Source organism: Neofelis nebulosa, chromosome X, assembly GCF_028018385.1.
Source record: "Neofelis nebulosa isolate mNeoNeb1 chromosome X, mNeoNeb1.pri, whole genome shotgun sequence".
In the NCBI taxonomy this organism is placed as follows: Eukaryota; Metazoa; Chordata; class Mammalia; order Carnivora; family Felidae; genus Neofelis; species Neofelis nebulosa.
The window spans coordinates 31837710-31859872 of record NC_080800.1 but is presented as its reverse complement, the minus strand read 5'-3'; the positions used below and the strand labels follow the sequence as shown (position 1 = coordinate 31859872).

The window sequence follows — 22163 nt, the reverse complement described above, 5'->3', positions numbered from 1 at the left end:
TAGCCACAGCAATCAGACAACAAAAACAAATAAAAAGCATCCACATCAGTAAGGAAGATGTTAAACTTTCACTATTTGCAGATGATATGATACTATATAGAGAAAACCCAAAGACTCCATGAAAAAAACAGCTAGAATTGATAAATGAATTCAGTTAAGTTGCAGGACATAAAATCAATCTACATAAATATGTTGCATTTCTATACACCAATAATGAAGCAGCAGAAAGAGAAATTAAGGAATCAGCCTTATTTACAAGTACACAAAAACCAGTAAGATACCTATGAAGAAGTCTATCCAAAGAGGTGAAAGGCCTATACTATAAAATAGTGATGAAAGATATTGAAGATGACACTAGGAAATGGAAAGACATTCCATGCTCAAGGATTGGAAGTAAAAATATTATTAAGATGTCTATACTATCCAAAGTAATCTACACATTTAAATCAACCCTAATGAACATACCAACAGCATTGATCACAGCACTAGAAAAAACAATCCTAAAATTTGTATGGAACGACAAAAGACCCCAAACAGCCAAAGCAACCTTGTAAAAGAATAGCACATCTAGAGGCATCACAATTCCGGACTTCAAGTTATATTACAAAGCAGTAGTGATCAAAACAGTATGGTACGAGCACACACACAAAAAAGATACATATATCAAAAGAACAAAATAGGAAATCCAGAAATAAACCTACAACTGTTTGGTCAAGTAATCTTTGACCAAGCAGCAAAGAACATCTAATGAGAAAAGGATAGTTTCTTCAACAAATGGTGCTGGGAAAACTGGACAGCAGCATGGAAAAGAAAGAAACTGGACTACTTTCTTATACCATACACAAAAATAAATTCAAAATGGATGAAAGACTTTAATGTGAGACCTGAAACCATAAAAACCCTAGAAGAGAACACAGGCAGTAACCTCTTTGACACTGGCCGTAGCAACTTTTTCCTAGATATGTCTCCTGAGGCAAGGGAAACAAAAGCAAAAACAAACTTGGGACTGCATCAAAATAAAAAACTTTCTGCACAGCAAAGGAAAGAATAAACAAAACTAAAAGGCAGCCTACAGAATGGGAGAAAATATGTGCAAATGATAATTGGAAAGGATTAGTATCTAAAATATATAAAGAACATATACAACTCAACACCCAAAAACTAATTCAATTAAAAATGGGCAGAAGACATAATAGATATTTCTCAAAAGAAGACATACAGATGGCCAAAAGACACATGAAAAGATGTTCATCATCACTTACCATGAGGGAAATACAATCAAAATGACAATGAGGTATCACCTTACACCTGTTAGAATGGCTAAAATCACACAACACAAGAAACAGTAGGTGTTGGCGATCGTGTGGAAAAAAAAGAACCCTCGTGCATTATTGGTGGGAACACAAACTGGGGCAGCCACTGTAGAAAACAACATGGAGGTCCCTCAAAAAGTTAAAAATCAGACTACCCTATCATCCAGTAATGGCACTACTGAGTATTTACCCAAAGAATACAAAAACAATAATTCAAAGTGATGCATGCACCCCTACATTTATAGCAGCTTTATTTGCAATAGCCAAGATATGGAAGCAGTCCAAGTGTCCACCAACTGATGAATGTATAAAGAAGATGTGATATATAGAATATTACTCAGCCTAAAAAAAAGAATGAAATCTTGCCATTTGCAACAATGTGGATGGAGTTAGTATTATGCTGAGCAAAATGGGTCAGAGAGGATTGGTTGCCATGTAATTTCATTCATGTGTAGAATGTGAAAAACAAAACAAATGAGCAAAGAGAAAAGAGAGAGAGAGAGAGAGAGAGAGAGAGAGAGAGAGAGAGAGAGAGAGAGAAACCAAGAGACAGACTCTTGATTACAGAGAACAAATTGGTGGTTGCTGGGGGAGTGAGGGTGGGGAGGTAGGTTGAGTAGTTGATGGGGATTAAGGAGTGCACTTGTCTTGATGAGCACCAGGTGATGTACTTAGTTGTTGAATCACTATGTTGTACATCTGAAGCTAGTATAGCACTGTATATTAACTAATTGGGATTAAAATTAAGAACTTGAAAAGAAAACAAAAGCAACAAACAAGTATTCCAAATGGCTTAATTCTTAAATGTCTGAGATGATGTCTTATCTGAAATCAAGGGGAAACACTGGCAGTCTTCACAAATACCCTCAAATTCCTTGACTCTCACTTTCTGTGAAGAAGAAACTATGGTAAGATATGTTCATGATATGTATATTAACTTCACAAAACAAGATTGCTTTACATCTGGAAGACAGATTTCCCGGGAGCAACAGATGTCCTGGATACTTCACAAAAACAGTGCCTGATATGTTTTCATCTGAGATGCTACAACATTAAACAGTTGATCAATTGGAGTTCTATAGCATATTATTGCAAAATCAGTCTATCAAACAAAGATCACTAGAAATTTTCAACTAGTACATAGCAAACAACATTTTCTGTTATATATTTCAAAGTATTTTTTCCTGATAAAAACCTATAAATAACTGTGTATCTGATATAAGATGTGAGGCAAGGTAATGAGTTTAAAATGCTCATTTCTGGTTGACTGAATATTTATAACCTAAATGTGCTTCTCTTAATGTATGTGGACCACCTATGGCTTTTAATAAAAGCAAAGGGTCTCATTTTTTAAAAATTGGAAGCAATTCTAACTTTAATCTGAAAAAGACAATTTACTAGGCTTTCAAGTTGATAGTGAATCAGTCATGAAGTACTTGATATGGACCATGTCCTCTAAATATCCCAATGTCATCTTGTATCAATATTAGAGAAGAGACAGAAATTCCTCTAAAGGGATTTAACATCTTGTTAAGGATAGATCACACCCATAACAGGAAAACAACTCATGAAAAATCTCCTAACTAGAAGCCAATAAATAGATTACAATATAACAAAAACTGTTACACTGTTACTTCCAACTCCACCAACTGCAATCAGCACCAAAGGACTCATTATGACCTTCCTCTTTTCCTTATATCTTTTTTTTTTTTAATTTTTAAAGTTAATTTATTTATTTCCAGAGAGACAGAGACAGCACGAGTCGGGGAGGCACAGAGAGAGAGGGAGAGAGAGAATCCTAAGCAGGCTCCATGCTGCCAGCACAGAGCCCAACACAGGGCTCGAACCCATGAAGCAGCAAAATCATGACCTGAGCCAAAACCAGGAGTTGGACGCTTAACCCAATGAGCCACCCAGGCGGCCCCCCTTCCTTATTCCTAACTTCACTCTTCAAGAGTGAAAAACCTGGCTTTTGTTACCGACAACATATTTACTTATTTGTTCAACTCTAGTATAAATATAATTTTGGAATTGCAAACCCGTACTCCTGCAAGAAAGCAGAGTATCATGTGCATGTACAGATCTTTTTGTCTTTAGTTCTAGAGTATGCAGTTGTGATATTGCTTTCAAAAGACAATTTAGTCAGCACCTTTCTTCTCCATTATATTCAACGAGGTTGTCAAACATTTGTAATGCAGCTAGATTCAATTGACACAGTCTGCATTCAATCCTGGATTACTTCTATGTCGTGGCTGATTAAAAAAACAAAAAAAAAACTACATGCACTAACATTCATTCTTAGTAGTGTACACTTCTAGGATTTTGAGGGATGTGTTGTCACGTATTTACCACATTTCCATACAGAAAAGTTTCATCCCCAAAATTCTCAAGTACATTTTAGGGTCAACTTATTGATACCTACTAAAAAAAGTGAGGTAGGATTTTCACTAGGGTTACATTGAATCTATAGATCAATTTGGCAAAGCCAACAAAAATTATCTTAATATTGTGTCTTCCAGTTCTATGTGCATGGTATATTTCTCTATTTATTTAGTCCTTTTACTTTCCTCACTATTTTTTAATGTTCAGTATATATATTCTGCATATATTTCACTGAATTCATACTTAAGTATTTTATTACACACACACAGAGAGAGAGAGAGAGAGAGATACAGTTTTTATTTAAATTCTAGCTAGTTAACATATAATGTAATACTGTTTTCAGGAGTTGAATTTAGCGATTCGTCATTTACATATAACACCCAGTGCTTATATTTTTTTATTGCAAATTCCAACTGTTTGCTGCCACTATATAGAAACAATTTATTTTTATATACTGATTATATATCCATCCTACAACCATGGCAAACTGTACTGATTCTAGGAGATTTCTTATAGGTTCTTTGGGATTTTCTACTTGACTGTCATATTGAATTTCAGCCCCTTTCCCAGGGGTAGAGGTGGTTTGCTGTTGGTAGTGTTGTTATTATTATTTTTCATTTCTTTTTTCAGCTCCAGTGAGATTTCACCATGGGTGCATGTGTGGTCCTTCTGCCCATAGATTACTGTTTTTGTTCTATAGGGAACAGAGGCATTGGGTGAATTGCATGCCCTTCCCCCAGGTCTATGCCAAGAGGGATACATTCTCCAGACTCACTCCATAGTCAATTCCCTGAGCAACCAGTGAGGTTTGTGGAGTAAAACCCTGCAAGAAGATGCAGACTCTCCCTAATGCTGGGGCCCCTAGGGACTTCATGCTCTCTCAGGACTGTACTCTTGGTATCTACCAATTCACCAACCATCCTACCTCATCTCTTATCAGTGCCTAGCTGTCTCTACTACAAGTAGACAATTGTTATCATGCCATTTCTTCCTGTAAACACCTCCTCCTTGAACTTTAGGCTACTTTGTTGCCCTACAACCTTAGCTTCCTAAGGGAGCTTAAAACATTTGGGAATTTGGTATTTGTATGTTTTTGGCTGATGTTATGTATATGTTTTTGCTGTTATTTTAAGGATGGAACGAAAGTCTTCCCAGTCTTCTACCTCCCTGAGTGGAAAAACAGTGGCACCTCTTTTTCTTCAACCCATTACAACTTCGGAACTGCTTTGTTATTACTTCTTAAGCAGCACTTGGCATGCATTTTTGCTGTTCAAACATGGCTGTCTGTGTGAACAGGATGGCAATAATCCTCTGGAACAGTGTTGAAAAGAAGTAAGAACCACACTTTCTTAATCTGATCCCACACCTGTAGCCTGTCATTCATACACAAGGCTGCTACCACGCCCGCACCACAGCTTACCACAGGTTGAGGTATATCAAGGATTTCTCGGCTTTTTTAGTTTGCTGTTAATTCTGTTGATCTAGGCTATTCTCTCTACTATAATCCAAGATTTTGCTACTCAAAGTGTGCTATGTGAATCAGCACCAACTTCATGAAATGGAACCTCGTCACAAACGCAGAATTTCAGGCCCCACACAAAAACTCCTAAAACATAAAAAGTTTAGCAAAAACTCCAAGTGAGTTATATTCATATTACCACCTGAGAAGTGTTGGTCTAGGGTTGTTTTTTAGAGAGAGAAGGAGCAAGCTCATTTAGTCCTCCTTTATCAGGAAAGAGAAAATTCAGAAATTTTCTTTTTTAACAGGCAAAGACGTTATTTAAGACTACTGTAAAGGGGGAGAGATATGGAACTCCAAAAAGGACTGGAGGGTTTTTTTTTAATGTTTATTTTATTTTTGAGAGAAAGACCAAAAGCAGGGGAGGGGCAGACAGTGAGGGAGACACAGGATCTGAAGCAGGCTCCACACTGAGCTGCAAGCCCGACGTGAGACTCAAACTCACAAACCATGAGATCATGACTTGAGCCAAAGTCGGACATCACAACCGACTGAGCCACCCAGGCATCCTCGGAAATTTTTTTAAATTGTAACTTGGAAGTTATATTTCTCCCTGTTTTTATATCATATTACTTCAGATATTCAGAAATACTAAAATAGTTCTAAATAGTGTTATGAATTAGAGATATGACTGTTAAAAATAAAACTGAATCATTTCATGCATTAAAGGTATAAATACACATACTATTTTTATAAACATGATTATTTAAATTATGTTTTAGATGATTAAAATAATACAGTTTTATAACAGCTTTATTGATATGTAACTCATATAAATTTCACCCAATTCAAATGTCCTATTCATTAATGTTTAATATATTTACAGAGCTGTATGATCACCGCCACTATTTAATTTTAGAACATTTTTATCAATACATAAGGAAATCCCATACCTATTAGCTGTCATTCCCCCTTTCCCTCTTCTCTCTTCCACTGGAAAAACAAAAAACAAAAAACAAAAAACTGACCTATTTTCAGTCACCATGGATTTGCCTGTTCTAAACATATAGATATGGAATCAAAATATGTGCCCTTTTGTGCTATGGCTTCTTTAACTTACCATAATGCTTTTGAGGTTCATCCATGCTATAGCATGTATCAATGTTTCATTTCTGTTTTTTAATATTTTTTAACATTTATTTATTTTTGAGACAGAGAGAGTGCCAGCGAGGGAGAGGCAGAGAGGAGGGAGACGCAGGCTCCAGACTCTGAGCTATTAGCACAGAGCCTGACACGGGGTTGCTGTATCCTTTGAAATGGTCTCTTTTATTTTTCTTTATATTCTATTAATGTGGAGTATCACATTGATTGGAATGTATATATTAAACCGATCTTGCACCTGGGATGAATCTCACCTAGTAATTTTGTTTAATCCTTTTAAAATGCTGTTGGATTCTATTTGCTAGTATTTTTGAGGAGTTTTGTGCTTACATTTATAACAGATAACAGTGCATTTTTAATTACTTTAAAACACTTTAGAAATACAATATAATATGTACTTTAATGCAAAAATCATTTTGCTTCTGAATTATGAAGATATGTGAATGCTAAATAATTATAAGATCAACCACATGAGATTAAGGTAATGTATATAATATTTGGTAGAACTTCCATATTAAGTGCATCATTAAACTAGAAAGAAAATAAAGAATCTCATGTAATAAGCTGATAATTACCATGGACAAAGACTGATTTAAAAAAACAAGAAGTATACTGGGGCATCTAGATGGCTCAGTCAGTTAAACTTCTGACTTCCGCTCAAGTCATGATCTCATGGTTAATGAGTTCAAGCCCCACATCAGGCTCTCTGCTGTCAGCACAGATCCCTCTTCAGACCCTCTGTGTCTGTCTCTGTCCCTCCCCTGCACTGTCTCTCTTTCTCTCTCAAAAACAAACTTAAAAAAAATAGAAGTATAATAAATCAATATTGAAAATAAAAAAGAATCACAGCAGTTCCATATGAGAGAACAAATACAATAAACTATGAATAATATTATGCTAATATTCTTGCAATTTAGATGAAATTCATTAATTTCATGTGTTACATAATCTTAATGGAGAGTAGAAAATAAAAATTATCCTATAACAATTAAGGAATTGGTTTAATCATTTAAAATCATCTCACAAAAGAAATAACAGGTCCAGATAGTTTTACCAGTAAATTCTATAAAATTTAAGAAACAAGCAATTCCAATTTTCTAGAAACTCTTTTGAAGTCTACAAGGAGGGAATAGGTTACAATTGTTGATATTTGCATAAAATTAAAACAAAAAACTAAAAAGTACTATAAAATAATTACAAATCTTCACTCATGTAAACTAAAGCAAAAATTTTAAACACAATAAAACCTTGGTTTGCAAGCATAATTCATTTGAGAAACTTGCTTGTAATCTAAAGCACTTGTGTATCAAAGTGAATTTCCAGAACCATTGGCTCACTTGTTACTGTGTGACGTTCAGCCTCACATACTACTTGTATTGCAAGACACTGCTCATTTATCAAGTTAAAATTTATGAGAAATGTTTGCTCGTCTTGCAAAACACTCGCAGAACAAGTTACACAATCCAAGGTTTTACTGTATTAGTAAACTAATCTAGCAAGGTATTAAAAACAGATTAGCTACTGTAACAAAATTGAATTTGTGCCAGCAATGCAGGTTAATTTGCATTTAAAAATCAATTTAACATACTATTGTAAGATAGGGAGGTAGATAGATAGATAGATAGATAGATAGATAGATATACAGTTGACCAATGAACAATATGGGGTTTGGGGCACTAAACCCTGTGCATTGAAAATCTGTATATAACTTTTGACTCCTTCAAAACATAACTACCAATAGCCTAGTATTGACCAGAAGCTTTACTGAAAAAATAAACAGTCGATTCACCCATATTTTGTATATGTATTATATATTGTATTCTTACGATAAAGTAAGCTAGTAAAAAGAAAATGTGATTAAGAAAATCATAAGAAAGAGAAAATACACTTACAGTACTGCATTTATCAAAAAAAGAATCCACATAGAAGTGGACTTGCACAGTTCAAAACCATTTGTTCAAGGGTCAACTGTATATAATATATACAATTAAATAGAATACAATTAAATAGTATTCTTTATAAAAATTCCCAGAAAACTGAAAGGATATAAATTCCAGAACATAATCTACAGAGTAATTGTAGAGTGAATACCATAATTAATGATGAAATGTTGAATGCATTCTGCCTAAGTATGAAAAAGATCAGGTACAATACAAAATCATCCAAGTTAATGAAAGGTTAGAAAAAGTCTCTTCATTCTACACTTTTCTTTAAAAACAAAACAAAACAACTCATATATCGCAGTATCTTGTAAATAAAGATTAATTTCTATGATTTTCTTTAAAAAAAAAAAAAAGAAAAAAGCCTCTTCATGACTCAGTTTCAACCAATAACTTTAACTTCAAAAAGAATACAAGAAATACCTCACATGCCAAATTTACAAAAGAAATGTTTTTGAGCAGGTTTCATCCTCTTGTACACGCCACCCATTTTGTGAATATAAAAAAGCTTAGAGCCAAACAAAGCAAGTCACTTATAGGGTAGGAGTTATCAGCCTGATCTCCAATTTTCCAAGCTATTTTCTAGACATAACACAATGGAATACTGTCCCTACAGCACAGAGAAAAATAAAGAATAACACTCAAATTTTATTCCCAGTCAAGAGGTCAGTCACGTATTTAAAAAAAGAAGATATTTACCCTTAAAAAGAGTTTTTTTAGAAAAACAAAATAATTAAGAAATCCAGCCATCCAATATTTCAATTGAAAAATAAATAAAATTGGAGAATTCAGGTAAAATGACACATAACAGAACACTGACAGAATCGAATATAAGTGTTATAAATAGTGACAATATAGGCATAATGAACATAACAAAATGATGACACTCAGGCAGAAAGGCGAGAGGAAATGAGAGTAAGAATGATCCTACCTGTCATAGCAATGATTTTCGATGCTATGTAAAATCACAATGCATAACAACAAAACCAAAAAATCCTCAGAATTCAGAATGTTATTCATATGTTTCATCTTTTAAATTTGAGACATACTTTAGGAAATAGTATTTCTCTTGGTCAATGAATATTTATGTTACAGGGTACCTCTGCACTATTTCATCTTATTTCCTATTTCTAGATTTGCACACAGTGGAGTTTTTAACCTTCACTGTGCATCAGAACCTCTAAAAAGTTTTAAAAGCCGCACATGTACAGACAATACCCCAAAGATTCAGTTTCAGTTGCCCTGGCGTGGGGCACCCATTTATTTATTTATTTGTTTGTTTGTTTGTTTGTTTGTTTGCCCAGGTGATTACAAAATGGCATCCAGATTTGAAAAACCACTGTTGTGAATGAAAAAGGAAATGAGACATCTCTCTGGACATCAGGAAAGAATCTGCAAGCATTGCACAGATCTCAGCTAAAGAAGAGTTAACATTTTGAACCAGCGGCATCACACAGTGGTACTTAGCATGAGCCTTGGAGGTCAAACTGCTTGGATTCAAATCCCACATTTTCCTAGGGAAATAAATTAACCTCTCTGCTTCAGTTTTCCTGTTAATAGTAATAACAGCTATCTGATCATGTGGCTTGTTTTGACGATTAAATAAACCATTATATGTAAAAATTTTAGTCCTTTAATTGTCATACTACCAAATACTGTGAAAACGAGGAAAGGGAACTTCATTTAATATTGAGTTGGGGAAGCTTTGAAGAGGGAATCAATATATGTACCACACCACTTGCTGCAGCCTGCAAAACCAGCAGAAAAAGGAAGCATTTTATCTCCTGCTTTTAAGAAAAAGAAGGAAGGTGCCTCTCTGCCCCAGCAATAATGCGCTTTCGCCTGTAACCAAGGGAAACTTCCACAACCTCAAACTCTTTTTCTTCTCCAATGAATTTCTGTTCAAAACAACCCTCCCCAATTTCCTCCTCAACCTAGTAAAAGTTGACCTTCCCTTTGTCTCTTCATATTTGCCTACAGTTTGCCACAGTTGGCTTGTCCAGAACTGTCATTCCTCTCCTATTCCCAAACAAACTCATCTGATCCATAACATCATCGGCTATTTTGTTTTTAAGATTGACAATACCAAACATCCCCCTCTCCTGGCTAATATGAGTGATCAGTGCTTCTCTACCAATTACAAGAATTAGCCTCACTATAGTCTTATTCCCTCTAGATAAAATTTATTAAGTTACTCATAGAATTACCACTGCCCCTTATAGCATACAGTCAAGGTGAATCCCTGTTTCCTTGAACCTGTCCCCAATTTACCTAGCCAGTGCACAAATCCCATAATGTCTTCCACGGTATCCTTTATTATGAGATTCCCCATGACTTTCCATAATGTGTGGTCTCTCTCATTGCAATGAGCATTGAAAGGAATTTGTTCAGTTGTGGATGACTTCCTAGTGGTGTCTGGCTAGAAAGCATTGACTGACTAGGTATGAAAATGAAAGACAGAGATAGAATGTTGTCTGGTTGTTGGTGAATTTTTACATCCTCCATTTTCCAGGACACGTGGCTATTGCCTGGGTTTGCCCTGATTTATTGAACCACACTGATAATCCATTGGAAATGGTTTAACTTTCTATTGTCACATTTGTTTGACTGGTTGGCATTTCTCTGAATTTATTGTTGAGCTTCACACTAATCATGACTTCTACACACCGACTGATAGTCACATTCCCAAATAAAACATTCTAGATGTAACATTAAAATACCAGATTATACCATTTCTATTATCTATGTGCATTTCAAGCTTGCAACATTGATGATAAATATTTATTGCTAAACATTAAAGGTCTAATTTGGAACTTGTTAAAAAATATAAAGTTCTTTGTAAATAAAAACTATTTTCTGGTTTAATGAAGTTGAACATTAGACACATTTGAAACAACCAATGCATAAAGATTTAAGACCTCAACACTACATTAGGTGTAAGAATAGATAGCATTAAAAGGCCAGTATAATTTGCCAAATGTGTATTGAATATTGTTTACTTTAACAAACTATTCCATGATAAATGAAATCAGGGGCACCTTTAGACTACATAAAATAAAAGATAAATGTTGCCAGCATATTTATAACTCTTTTCTACTAAAAATAATGATAAAAAGAAAACAGTATTTTCCATTCATAAGAACTACAATTGTTACTTCACGAAAAAAATGTTGAGATAAGCATCAGTTAAATAATAGATACTATTTTGTAGAACAAAGCTCCTTTGAACAGACAGTTCAAAATGTTCCAGTCTCAGGATTTGGTTAAAAGTACGGTCAAATGAAAGTACTTAGTCCTCTCAGAAATTAAACTTTATGTTACAAAACTGGTCTGTTGCTGTTCTCAAAATCACCAGGTGATTACAGGATGATAAAATTTCCATTAGCAATCAAATGTAGCAACTGAAGAAAAGGGTCCAAAAGAGTAACAAAGAGGATACTTTATCACAGGCATGATCTACTGAAGAAGATGCTGTCACTAAGGTGTGAACAAAGGGTTCATCACTGAAAAACATTAACTATTGTGTTAAAGATAAAAGGCTTAAGCACATACAATACAAACAGCTAGTAGGAACAGGAGGATAAGTCTATAAGGGCAAATGTAACATCTGGCAAGCCCTAAAAAGGTCCCCTATTGACATGAGACAGGTGTTCATTTATTACACAGAAAATGCTTTTTGACGTTCACAACTCTTAGAACAAATTACACATATTAAGAATTTTCAAACAGAGGTGCCTGGGTGGCTCAGTTGGTTAAGCTTTCAACTTCGGATCAGGCCATGATCTCATAGTTAGTGGGTTCGAGCCCCATGTCAGGCTCTGTACTGACAGCTCAGAGCCTGGAGCCTGCTTCGGATTCTGTGTCTCCCCCTCTCTCTGCCCCTCTCCTACTCATGCTCTCTCTCTCTCTCTCTCTCTCTCTCTCTCTCTCTCTCTCTCTTTCTCTCTCTCTCTCTCAAAAATAAACATTTTTTCAAAAAAGAATTTTCAAACATAAGATGGGTAACTTTATTCTTATTTTTGTTTTTGTTCACTTTTTAACAATGTCTCCCAGCAACTATACATCGTTAGGAAAGGAGACTCCCAAACTTTGGCTGCCTGGCACCATGTACTCTTGAATAAATTCATAGAAAGTGCAGGGTTAAGAAATCTCAGTCTCCCCTCAGTGCTAAATTCGGGTGTGCTGATCAAAAGCATATGACTTCAGCACACTTCACTCCATGGACTTGCTGTGGCCACCAGATCAAACACCCATTTTATCATAGCAGTCATCACCTTGGCCAACTCCCATGACTCTCCAAGGCCAACAGAATGAAGTCCTAAAACATTGCACTGATACTCAAAGCCCTGGTTGGCCAGGCCTTTGAACAAACTGACTGCACCTTTACTACTCCATACTCTGCTTGACAGAGGAAGACTCCCTCACTTGTCACACCCTTCCTAGTTCCTACATCATTACAAAGAAATTCTCATGAGAAATGTATGTCAGACCTGACCTGACTGAGGTGGAGGTGTTGATAAAGACCTCAGCAGATATGTAATAAGGAAGCCACCTGTCATGTTGACAACACTGTTAAACTCTCAAGAGTTTCTGGGAAAGCCACAAACAACTAGAAAATTCATGTGCTCCCCCATCAGGCTGATCAAGGGCACAATGCCCATAAGGATGACTCTGCAGGCTGCCAACTAATCAGTTTACCCAAAAAATTTATAGGCAAGGTCCACTGTCTATTCTCTGCAATGTTTTCTCCCTCACTATTGAAAGATAATTTCACAGGGTACAGAATTTTTGGTTAGTATCTTTTATTCCATTTCAACACTTTAAATACTCTACTCTCTCCCAGAATGCATGATTTCTGAGAAGTTGGATGTAATTCTTATCTTAGCTCCTCTATAGGTAAGATGTTTTCTTATTTTCCTCTGGATTCTTTCAAGATTCTTTATGTTTTATTTTCTGCAATTGGAATATAATACTCCTAGGTATTAAGTTCTTTTGTTTGTTTTTGTTTTTTGATATTTATCCTGCTTGGTATTCCCCAAACTTCCTGGATCTGTAGTTTGAGGTCTGACATTAATTTGGAGGAAAGTTTCAGCCATTACTTCTTCAGAGGAATTGTTTTTTAAAGGAGGGGTACTTCAGAAATATAACTGGTGAGGGTCACCTGGGTGGCTCAGTCGGTTGAGCAACCAACTTCAGCTCAGGTCATGATCTCACGGTTTGTGAGTTTGAGCCTCGCGTCAGGCTCCTTGCTGACAGCTCAGAGCCTGCAGCCTGCTTCTGATTCTGTGTCTCCCTCTCTCTCTGCCCCCCCCCCCCCTCATGCTCTGTCTCTCTCTGTCTCAGAAATAAACATTAAAAAGATTTTTTTAAAGAAATATAACTGGTGAAAAAAATACCATTCTGCGAACAATTTTTTTCTTTTCTTTTTTTTTTTTTTTTTTTTCAACGTTTATTTATTTTTGGGACAGAGAGAGACAGAGCATGAACGGGGGAGGGGCAGAGAGAGAGGGAGACACAGAATCGGAAACAGGCTCCAGGCTCCGAGCCATCAGCCCAGAGCCTGACGCGGGGCTCGAACTCACGGACCGCGAGATCGTGACCTGGCTGAAGTCGGACGCTTAACCGACTGTGCCACCCAGGCGCCCCACTGCGAACAATTTAAAAGCACTAATGAAACCGCTTTTTGTGATACTATAGCCTAATTGCTTCATAGGTTAGTATGCATCAGAATCACATGGAGATGGGGCACAAGGGTGGCTCAGTCAATTAAACATCCAACTATTGATTTGGGCTCAGGTCAGGATCTCACAGTTGGTAAGTTTGACCCCGTATCCGGCTCTCTGCTGTCAGCACACAGTCCACTTTGGATTCTCTGCCCCCCTTCTCTCTATGTCCCTCCCCTGCTTGCTGTCTCTCTCTGTCTCTGTCTCTGTCTCTGTCTCTGTCTCTCTCTCCAAAAGAAATAAACATTAAAAAAAAGAAGAATCACATGGAGGGCTTAATAAAACAAAGATTGCAGGGCCTCACCCTCAAGAGTTTCTCAATCAAAAGGTATGGGGTGCAGCCCTATCCTTTTACCCTCCACAACACCACCGCACCAAGTTGTGAGCATGGTCAGATTTTACCAGCAGAGCGATGATCTGTAGAATAAGTATCAATGTTGACGGATATAATTCTGGGGAATGGAGTAGGACTTTTTCTCAGTCTGAGTTAACCAAAGTGAAATGTTTCACAGAGCTTCTCCTCGTGCACTTTCACAGTTACTAAGCACACAGACCTGTAGTGAGGTACATGTTAACATGGAAAGTGCCTCCTCCTACCCCAACCATTCAACCTGACTCCTGCAATATGTACCAGAAGGTACAAACTGGTAAGCTAATATATACTCAATTATCTGGAATAGAGTAGAAAAATGTATGAAACCTGAATGTGTCTCTTTATTCACACATTTCTGCATTCATTTATTTCCTCAAACAGTGTTTGGTATCTGTTATCTTCCAGGCACTGTTCTAAGCTCTGAGACACCAGTGAACAACAAAACAGAGAAAAGTGTTTCTGTTAAGAAGCTTACATTCTACTAGAGGAAACAGACTCTCGATTTTATATATATAATTTGGAAAAAAAGCTATTGAGAAAGAGGAAGAAAGAGAAGGATGGAAGGACATGCTATTTTAGGGAGGGTATTGCGATATCTTACAGATAAAGTGATATGTGAGCAGGGACTTGAATGAAGTGAGAAACAGAATCATGAAGATATCTAGAAAAATAATGCTCCAAGCAGAAGGAAGTAGAAGGGAACACAAAAAAAGGCTTTGTAAAGCCATAAAACTCAGAGTTTAAAAAACAAAACAAAAAAAAACAAGAAAGAGGCCAGTGCCTGTAATGTATTATTCTAAAAAAATGCAGCAAACTCTTTGCAATTAACTTGCATAGACAGTTTTGTTGGTAAAAACAGAATCATATTGGGGCGCCTGGGTGGCGCAGTCGGTTAAGCGTCCGACTTCAGCCAGGTCACGATCTCGCGGTCCGTGAGTTCGAGCCCCGCGTCAGGCTCTGGGCTGATGGCTCGGAGCCTGGAGCCTGTTTCCGATTCTGTGTCTCCCTCTCTCTCTGCCCCTCCCCCGTTCATGCTCTGTCTCTCTCTGTCCCAAAAATAAATAAAAAACGTTGAAAAAAAAATTAAAAAAAAAAAAAAAAAAAACAGAATCATAAAAAATTTCCAACAAATGAATATACTAATTTCTAACATACGTACATATTTTATACTACTCTGGTTAAAGTGTTACTCCTTAGTAACCTAATTATTTGTACTTTGTTTTTTGAACAAAGGCCAGATACAGTTTTATAAGATATGAATCTTATTCAATTGTTTTGATATTATCAGCATGTCAATTAGAAGTTACTAAAATATTCTATGTTTACTGTTGCCTAATACCAATGTATCACTATATCTATTTTAATCTTGATGTCACTATGTTTGCTAAAGTAATGCCTTCAAGTTAAGAGCAACTGTAATGCAAAGCCTCATTTTAAATCACACTCTTAAATCTTCTTGCTTCTAAAGCTTAAACTCTGAGAGTTCAGCATAAAAAATAAATGATTAAAACACAACCCATCCTGAACTCAATAGGTTTGTTTGTACTTGGAAGGGGGGAGCTGAATTTTAGCCATAGAAACAACCAACATGCACTCTGTCTTCCATGTCACTACAATCGATGCTTATGATAAAGGAAAAAAATACACTATACTAGCAAATTGGAACTTTGAAAGGAAAAAAAAACCCTGAAGTCTCTTATGATGCAAGTTTATAGAGCCTCACTCCATAAGGACAGAACCAGGGAGTGGCCACCCAAACAGTGGAGCAGGTCTCTGTATGAACACCCATTAACTAGTCTTAGTACTTGGACCTAATATGACCAACCTCCCCCTAGATTCATGAAGCATTATTGCACTTAGTGATTTCCAACATGACTGTCACAGTGACATGGAAGACATTTTCTAATCAAATTCCACTTGATATTAACTAAGTACATAAAAGATTTGATCAGTGTCACCTAAATTTATAGAGCTGAAAATGCCAGCAATGATGTTAAGGCTATCTTTCAGTTGTAGAACATCTCTATGAAATTTTTATCATTTCTTCTTCAAAATAAATTAAAGAAGCATCTTTTATTATTTCCATTTCACATGTAAGGAAACTGAACTTGAAGGTATGAAGAAATCCTTTTTGCAGAAAAGAGTCAGGTCTCGAATCCATGGATTCTGAGTCCAGTTCTATGTTGTTATACTACAATTAGTAATAATTTATTTAAAGAAAAAAATTGCTCACCATTGGGACAGTTCTTCCATATAATATGTCGGGCATTCTCATAATTTGTGTTCATCCAATTAAGCAGAATCCTTTCAGAACTCGAATATATGTTGCTGGATACAAAACAAGGATTGACCTTTGGTGAATTTTGCACATGAATGGGGGGCAGATTACTGCTGCAGTGTGGTACAACCCGGGATAGTACCAGAACCTGAAATTGGGAAAAAGACAGAACTTTTTCTAGACCTGAATGGCAAAATTAAAAATTAATATTTGAAGAGTAAATAAAGGAAGGCATCAGTATTTTCTGGTTGATTACATCCATTCAAGAGTAAAAGAAGGCATCGGAAAAGCCCTACAATAAAGATGCGAGTCACAGCAATGCGATAACAACTCACAACTCGCCTGTCCAAATTTCACCTTTGTTTGAAATCCTCAAGGAGGCGGGCCAGCAAGCACAATGCATATGTAATATGCACAATGCATATGTAAATATCCTGAGCTACAATCTGTGAAGTCTCAAAGTCTGCAAGGTAACTGTCTCTCCCTTAATTTATAAAAACCTGTTTGTGCATTTTAAGTCCAAGCCTATTATTTTATAGAAAAATGTTGTAAGTGGGATATCTAATTTCCCAGGCCACAAGAAATAACAATAGGAAAAGAATTACTGTAAGCAGGCACATTGATAACAGTGATGAAAAGCAAGAGAGAATAGTCAGATGACAAGAGATTAAAGACAAACTATTAAAAGGCAAAAAATAATCTAAGTGTCTGAGCACCAGGTAGAGGAGAAATTGCCCGTATAGAATCCTGTGGTAACCTCTGTACTAGATACTGAGGCAATACAAATGTTTCAAACACAAACTGCATTCTAGTTTAAAGGTAAGAAGGTGTATATCCATTCCTTCATTCAATTCTTATGTACTGAGTGCATGACACAAAGCCACTTACTGTGCTTGGAAATAGGGACATGACAACGAAGCAATGCAATCTCTAGTTAAAGTGCATTTAGAAAGATATTTAATCCAAAATGACTGAATTTCAAAATATTTAAGAAGGTAAAGTGTAAAAGGTAGAAAAACAATTTAAAACATGCTACATGAGGCATCTGGGTGGATCAGTCCGTTAGGTGTCCAACTCTAGATTTCAGATCAGTTCATGATCTCATGGTTTGTGAGTTTGAGCCCTGCATCAGGCTCTGCGCTAATAGCATGGAACCTGCATGGGACTCTCTCTTTCTCTCTCTCTGCCCCCGACCTGCTCAAGCTCTCTTCTTCTCTCTCAAAATAAATAAATAAACTTAAAAAAAAATGTTACCAAAGTTAATTCCTTTTCCAAAGTTTCCAAGAACAAGGTAATATTACACCTGCATTTGTCAGTTTTTCTGTGTGGCCTAAAATTCAAGCTGTTATTCCACCAGGAAATGCCCTTATATTATTCAACCATGTTTAAAGACAATAATATTTTAAAAGTAATGATTAAGGGCACCTGGGTGGCTCAGTTGGTTAAGTGACTGACTCTTGGTTTCTGCTCAGGTCATGATCTCACGACTCGTGAGATCGAGCCCTGTGTTGGGCTCTGCACTGACAGCACAGAGCCTGCTCTGGATTCTCTCTCTCCCTCTTTCTCTGCCCCTCTCCAATTCACTCTCCATCTCCAAACAATTAAATAAAATAAATAAACATTTTTTTTAAAGTAATGATTGGTTTCATAATGAATAAATGGAATAGCAATGAAAAAATGTGATGTACTTCCCCATGAAAAAATTGAACAGCATGTAGATGACATGAGGTGAAATTTTAATTTCATTAGTCTGCTACAATTTCACAGAATGTTCTCAACTGTGTATAAATTATTCTGGTAAACCTTAACTAAAAATGTATCCCAAAAAGGCACAATTAATTTAGGAATTTGCAAAAGTCAGATAAAGTTTAATTTTTAGAAGCTTACCTTTCCCTTGGTCATACTGTTTAAATGGAAGAATATAATAAACATTGCTCAAACATACCACAAATGTTTCTCACCCTAACAAAATTTCTTGCAGTCATTTAGGTCTAAATACTATCAAGATCACAAATTTGTTGTAAAGAGAATACAATTTAATTCCATAGACTAAGAACTAGAAAAACAATAATAAATTTTTAAAAAGGAATAGAGAAAGAAAAACATTTTAATTTTTTTTTTTTGAGAGAGAGAGAGAGGGGGAGAGAGAGGGGGAGGGGGGGAGAGACAGAGAGAGAGAGAGAGAGAGAGAGCACGTGTGAGCAGAAGAAGGGCAGAGAGAGAAGGGGGCAGAGGGTTCAAAGCAAGCTCTGTGCTGACAGCAGAGAACCAGCTGCAGGGCTTGAACTCATGAACCATGAGACCCTGACTTGAGGTGAGGTCGGATGCTTGACCAACCGAGCCACCCAGGTGCTCCAGAAAAGAAAATTTTTTTTTTTCAACGTTTTTTTTTATTTATTTTTGGGACAGAGAGAGACATAGCATGAACGGGGGAGGGGCAGAGAGAGAGGGAGACACAGAATCGGAAACAGGCTCCAGGCTCTGAGCCATCAGCCCAGAGCCTGACGCGGGGCTCGAACTCACGGACAGCGAGATCGTGACCTGGCTGAAGTCGGACGCTTAACCGACTGCGCCACCCAGGCGCCCCCAGAAAAGAAAATTTTAAAAGAAGCATTCAAGCTTGTTCATCCACAGCCCCTACTAAGGAGGCCCACCTGGAAGTGATCTCGGGGTGAAGACACAAGCTTCAGTTAAGACAGGAGGTAGAGAGAAAGCTCAAAGAGGAGACAAGCTACAAGGCAGTTTGCTGGTGGTGGAAGGCACAGCAGCAATCTGACCTGGGCTCCTAGGCACTGCATAAACCATCCACAGAGATCGCTGCCAGGGATTCCAGGAAAACTGAGATGCACCTGTTTCTGATTTAAAGATAAGGCCCTGGGGCGGCTGGGTGGCTCAGTTGGTTAAGCACCCGACTTCAGCTCAGGTCATGATCTCACAGTCCGTGAGTTCGAGCCCTGCATCAGGCTCTGTGCTGACAGCTCAGAGCCTGGAGCCTGCTTCGGATTCTATGTCTCTTTCTCTCTCTGCCCCTCTTCCACTTATCCTCTGTCTCTCTCTGTCTCTCAAAAGTAAATAAATGTAAAAAAAAAAAAAAAAATTAAACATAAAGCCCTGCAGGCCCAGAGATCTGTTTCCCTTGTCTTCTCACCCCTATTACCCATAGTGGCTCCTGGCTCCTTAATCATCTCTCACCAGATCTCCTCCCCTCTCAGCATATATGCTAGTTTTTCTCAGAAGATCCCTCATCACTACTTCAAAGAGCAAAGGGCTGACATATTAAATGAGAACAGTGCAGTATCCTACCACGTGTCCCAAAGTTCTTGCGTCTGCACTCACTTTTCTTCCTTCTCTACAGCAACAATGGATGAGCTATCCCTTATCTTGCACTAGATACCAAACCTACTTATCTTCTTCTGGAGATTCCTGCATCAGTTGCCTTTTTTAGCTTTTGGATCTTTAATTTATCTCTCCTCAGCAGTTCCTTTTCAGCAATATCAAAACATGCTCACTTACACTCAGCTCTCTAAAAGCTCCCAAACTTGGATTCCCCTGATTCTTCTGTCTGTTCCCTCTACCAGTTATAAATCATGAAGGCGTTTTCTACCCTTATGCTCTCCACTTTCATTCCTTTTGTTCATCAAACCAAAGTCCACCTAATAACCTTCCCCCAACACATTACTACTCCCACACCCTGAAAGTGCCTTTGTTGTCCAATACAACAGGGAATTTTTTTTAACGTTCATTCATTTTTGTGAGACACAGAGACAGAGCATGAGTGAGGGAGGGGCAGAGAGGGAGACACAGAATCTGAAACAGGCTCCAGGCTCTGACTTGTCAGCACAGAGCCCAACGCGGGGCTTCAACTCACAGCCCATGAGATCATGACCTGAGCTGAAGCCGGACGCTTAATCGACTGAGCCACCCAGGTGCCTCTACAACAGGGAATTTTTAATCATTCTCTTAAGCAACCTCTCAATTTCATTTGGTATGAATTTCATCTGATACCACGCCCTCCCTCAAAGGCTTTCTTCCCTCCTTGTTCATCATGTCATAAAGTATTAATGCTATCTTTTTGCAGTATTTCAAGCTCATTTGCAGGATTCTCTTCCCTTACCTATTTAAATACTGGGTTTCTTTGATATCAGGTTTCTCATGCCATCTTTTCTTCATATTTTATAGGTGTGTTTCTCCCAATTTTATCTCCCAGAAACCACTAAATATGCATTAAGAAAGATCACTAATTGTTGTAATTAAAAAATAAAGATTCAACATAATATTCAGAACATTATGTTAGTAGTAGTAATGAGAATAAGTGTAGCCTAATATCAATGAGATGAATGATATTGTTACACTCTATCAAGGTATTTACATCTACCTAGATGATGGATGTATTGAGCTCTATATCACTTTATATATTCAGTAATTTCTTTTCTTACTCTCTATTTCCACTAAATGAGAAAATCCTACCTCATAATTACAGGTTCATAGAATAGGTGCTCATTTTGATTGTTTTGGACAGTCAGGCCCAACATGAAGCCTGAAATTATAGAGATTATTTTTTTATTGAAATCTACTTCATCTACTTTCAAATAACAAGCAAATGCCAAGCTGGTTGATGAACATACCACACTCAAAAGCCAAAGGTAAAGAAACTCAGGCAATAGCATTAAATAGTATTCTACTCTTCAATGGCATTCATCTTTGGGAAAAGTTTCTTCAGCTTCCACTACCAGGAGCTCCATAACCTATACAGTGTCTTTGTGCAAATTAGAAAATGACACACGCTCTAAGAAACTGTCATCCTGATGGTACCCTTATTTAAAGTAAAAATACCCCCTTCGTTTGTTGAGACACAGAGTAGAATAGTGTCCGTAGCCTTCATGAGCAGCACATAAGCTGGTTTTAGCTCCCAATCATCAACTCAAGCTGTGTAGAAACTACACAATCATATTCAGTCTATCTGTCTATTCAACAGTTCAATACATTTTTTTCTCCAATAAATCTTGGAAAAAAGCCAAACTTTAGATGCTTTAGTGATTTCTCCCATATTAAAAATCATGATATTCAAATCCTATAGGTATATGTCCAAAACATGGATAGGATTACCTGGTGGATCATTTGAGCTAGCCACTTAAAATAATGAAAATGACAATACAGAAAAACATCAGTGCTATGAAGATATTATTTTTAATCTCATTCCTGTTGGAAAAATGCACGTGGGGGGCACCTGGGTGGCTCAGCTGGTTAAGCGTCCAACTTTGGCCTAGGTCATGATCTCACCATTCCTGAGTTTGAGCCCCACATCAGGCTCTGTGCTAACAGCTCAGAGCCTGAAGCCTGTTTCAGATTCTGTCTCTCTCTCTCTCTGCCCCTCCCCTACTCACGCTCTCTCTCTCAAAAATAAGTAAACATTAAGAATTTTTTTAAAAATTAAAAAAAAAAGAAAAATGCATGTGAGAGTGACCTCCCCTTCATAACTAGCACATCTCAAAATTGGAGAGAAACACCTTGAATTGACAGAGATCGCGAAGCAA

The 22163-nt window shown here is 37.1% G+C and overlaps 1 protein-coding gene across 1 annotated transcript in view; it reads right to left on the bottom strand.

Annotated features, from left to right (window-relative positions):
- Nucleotides 1–22163, bottom strand: part of CFAP47 (cilia and flagella associated protein 47) — a 540470-nt gene that overhangs the window by 307513 nt on the left and 210794 nt on the right. Inside the window, exons 33-34 of the mRNA XM_058712583.1 lie at nt 16585–16777; nt 5354–5356 (exon numbers count right to left, since the gene is read on the bottom strand). Of these exons, the coding sequence (XP_058568566.1) occupies nt 5354–5356; nt 16585–16777 (196 nt within the window). The remainder of the gene's footprint in view (nt 1–5353; nt 5357–16584; nt 16778–22163) is intronic.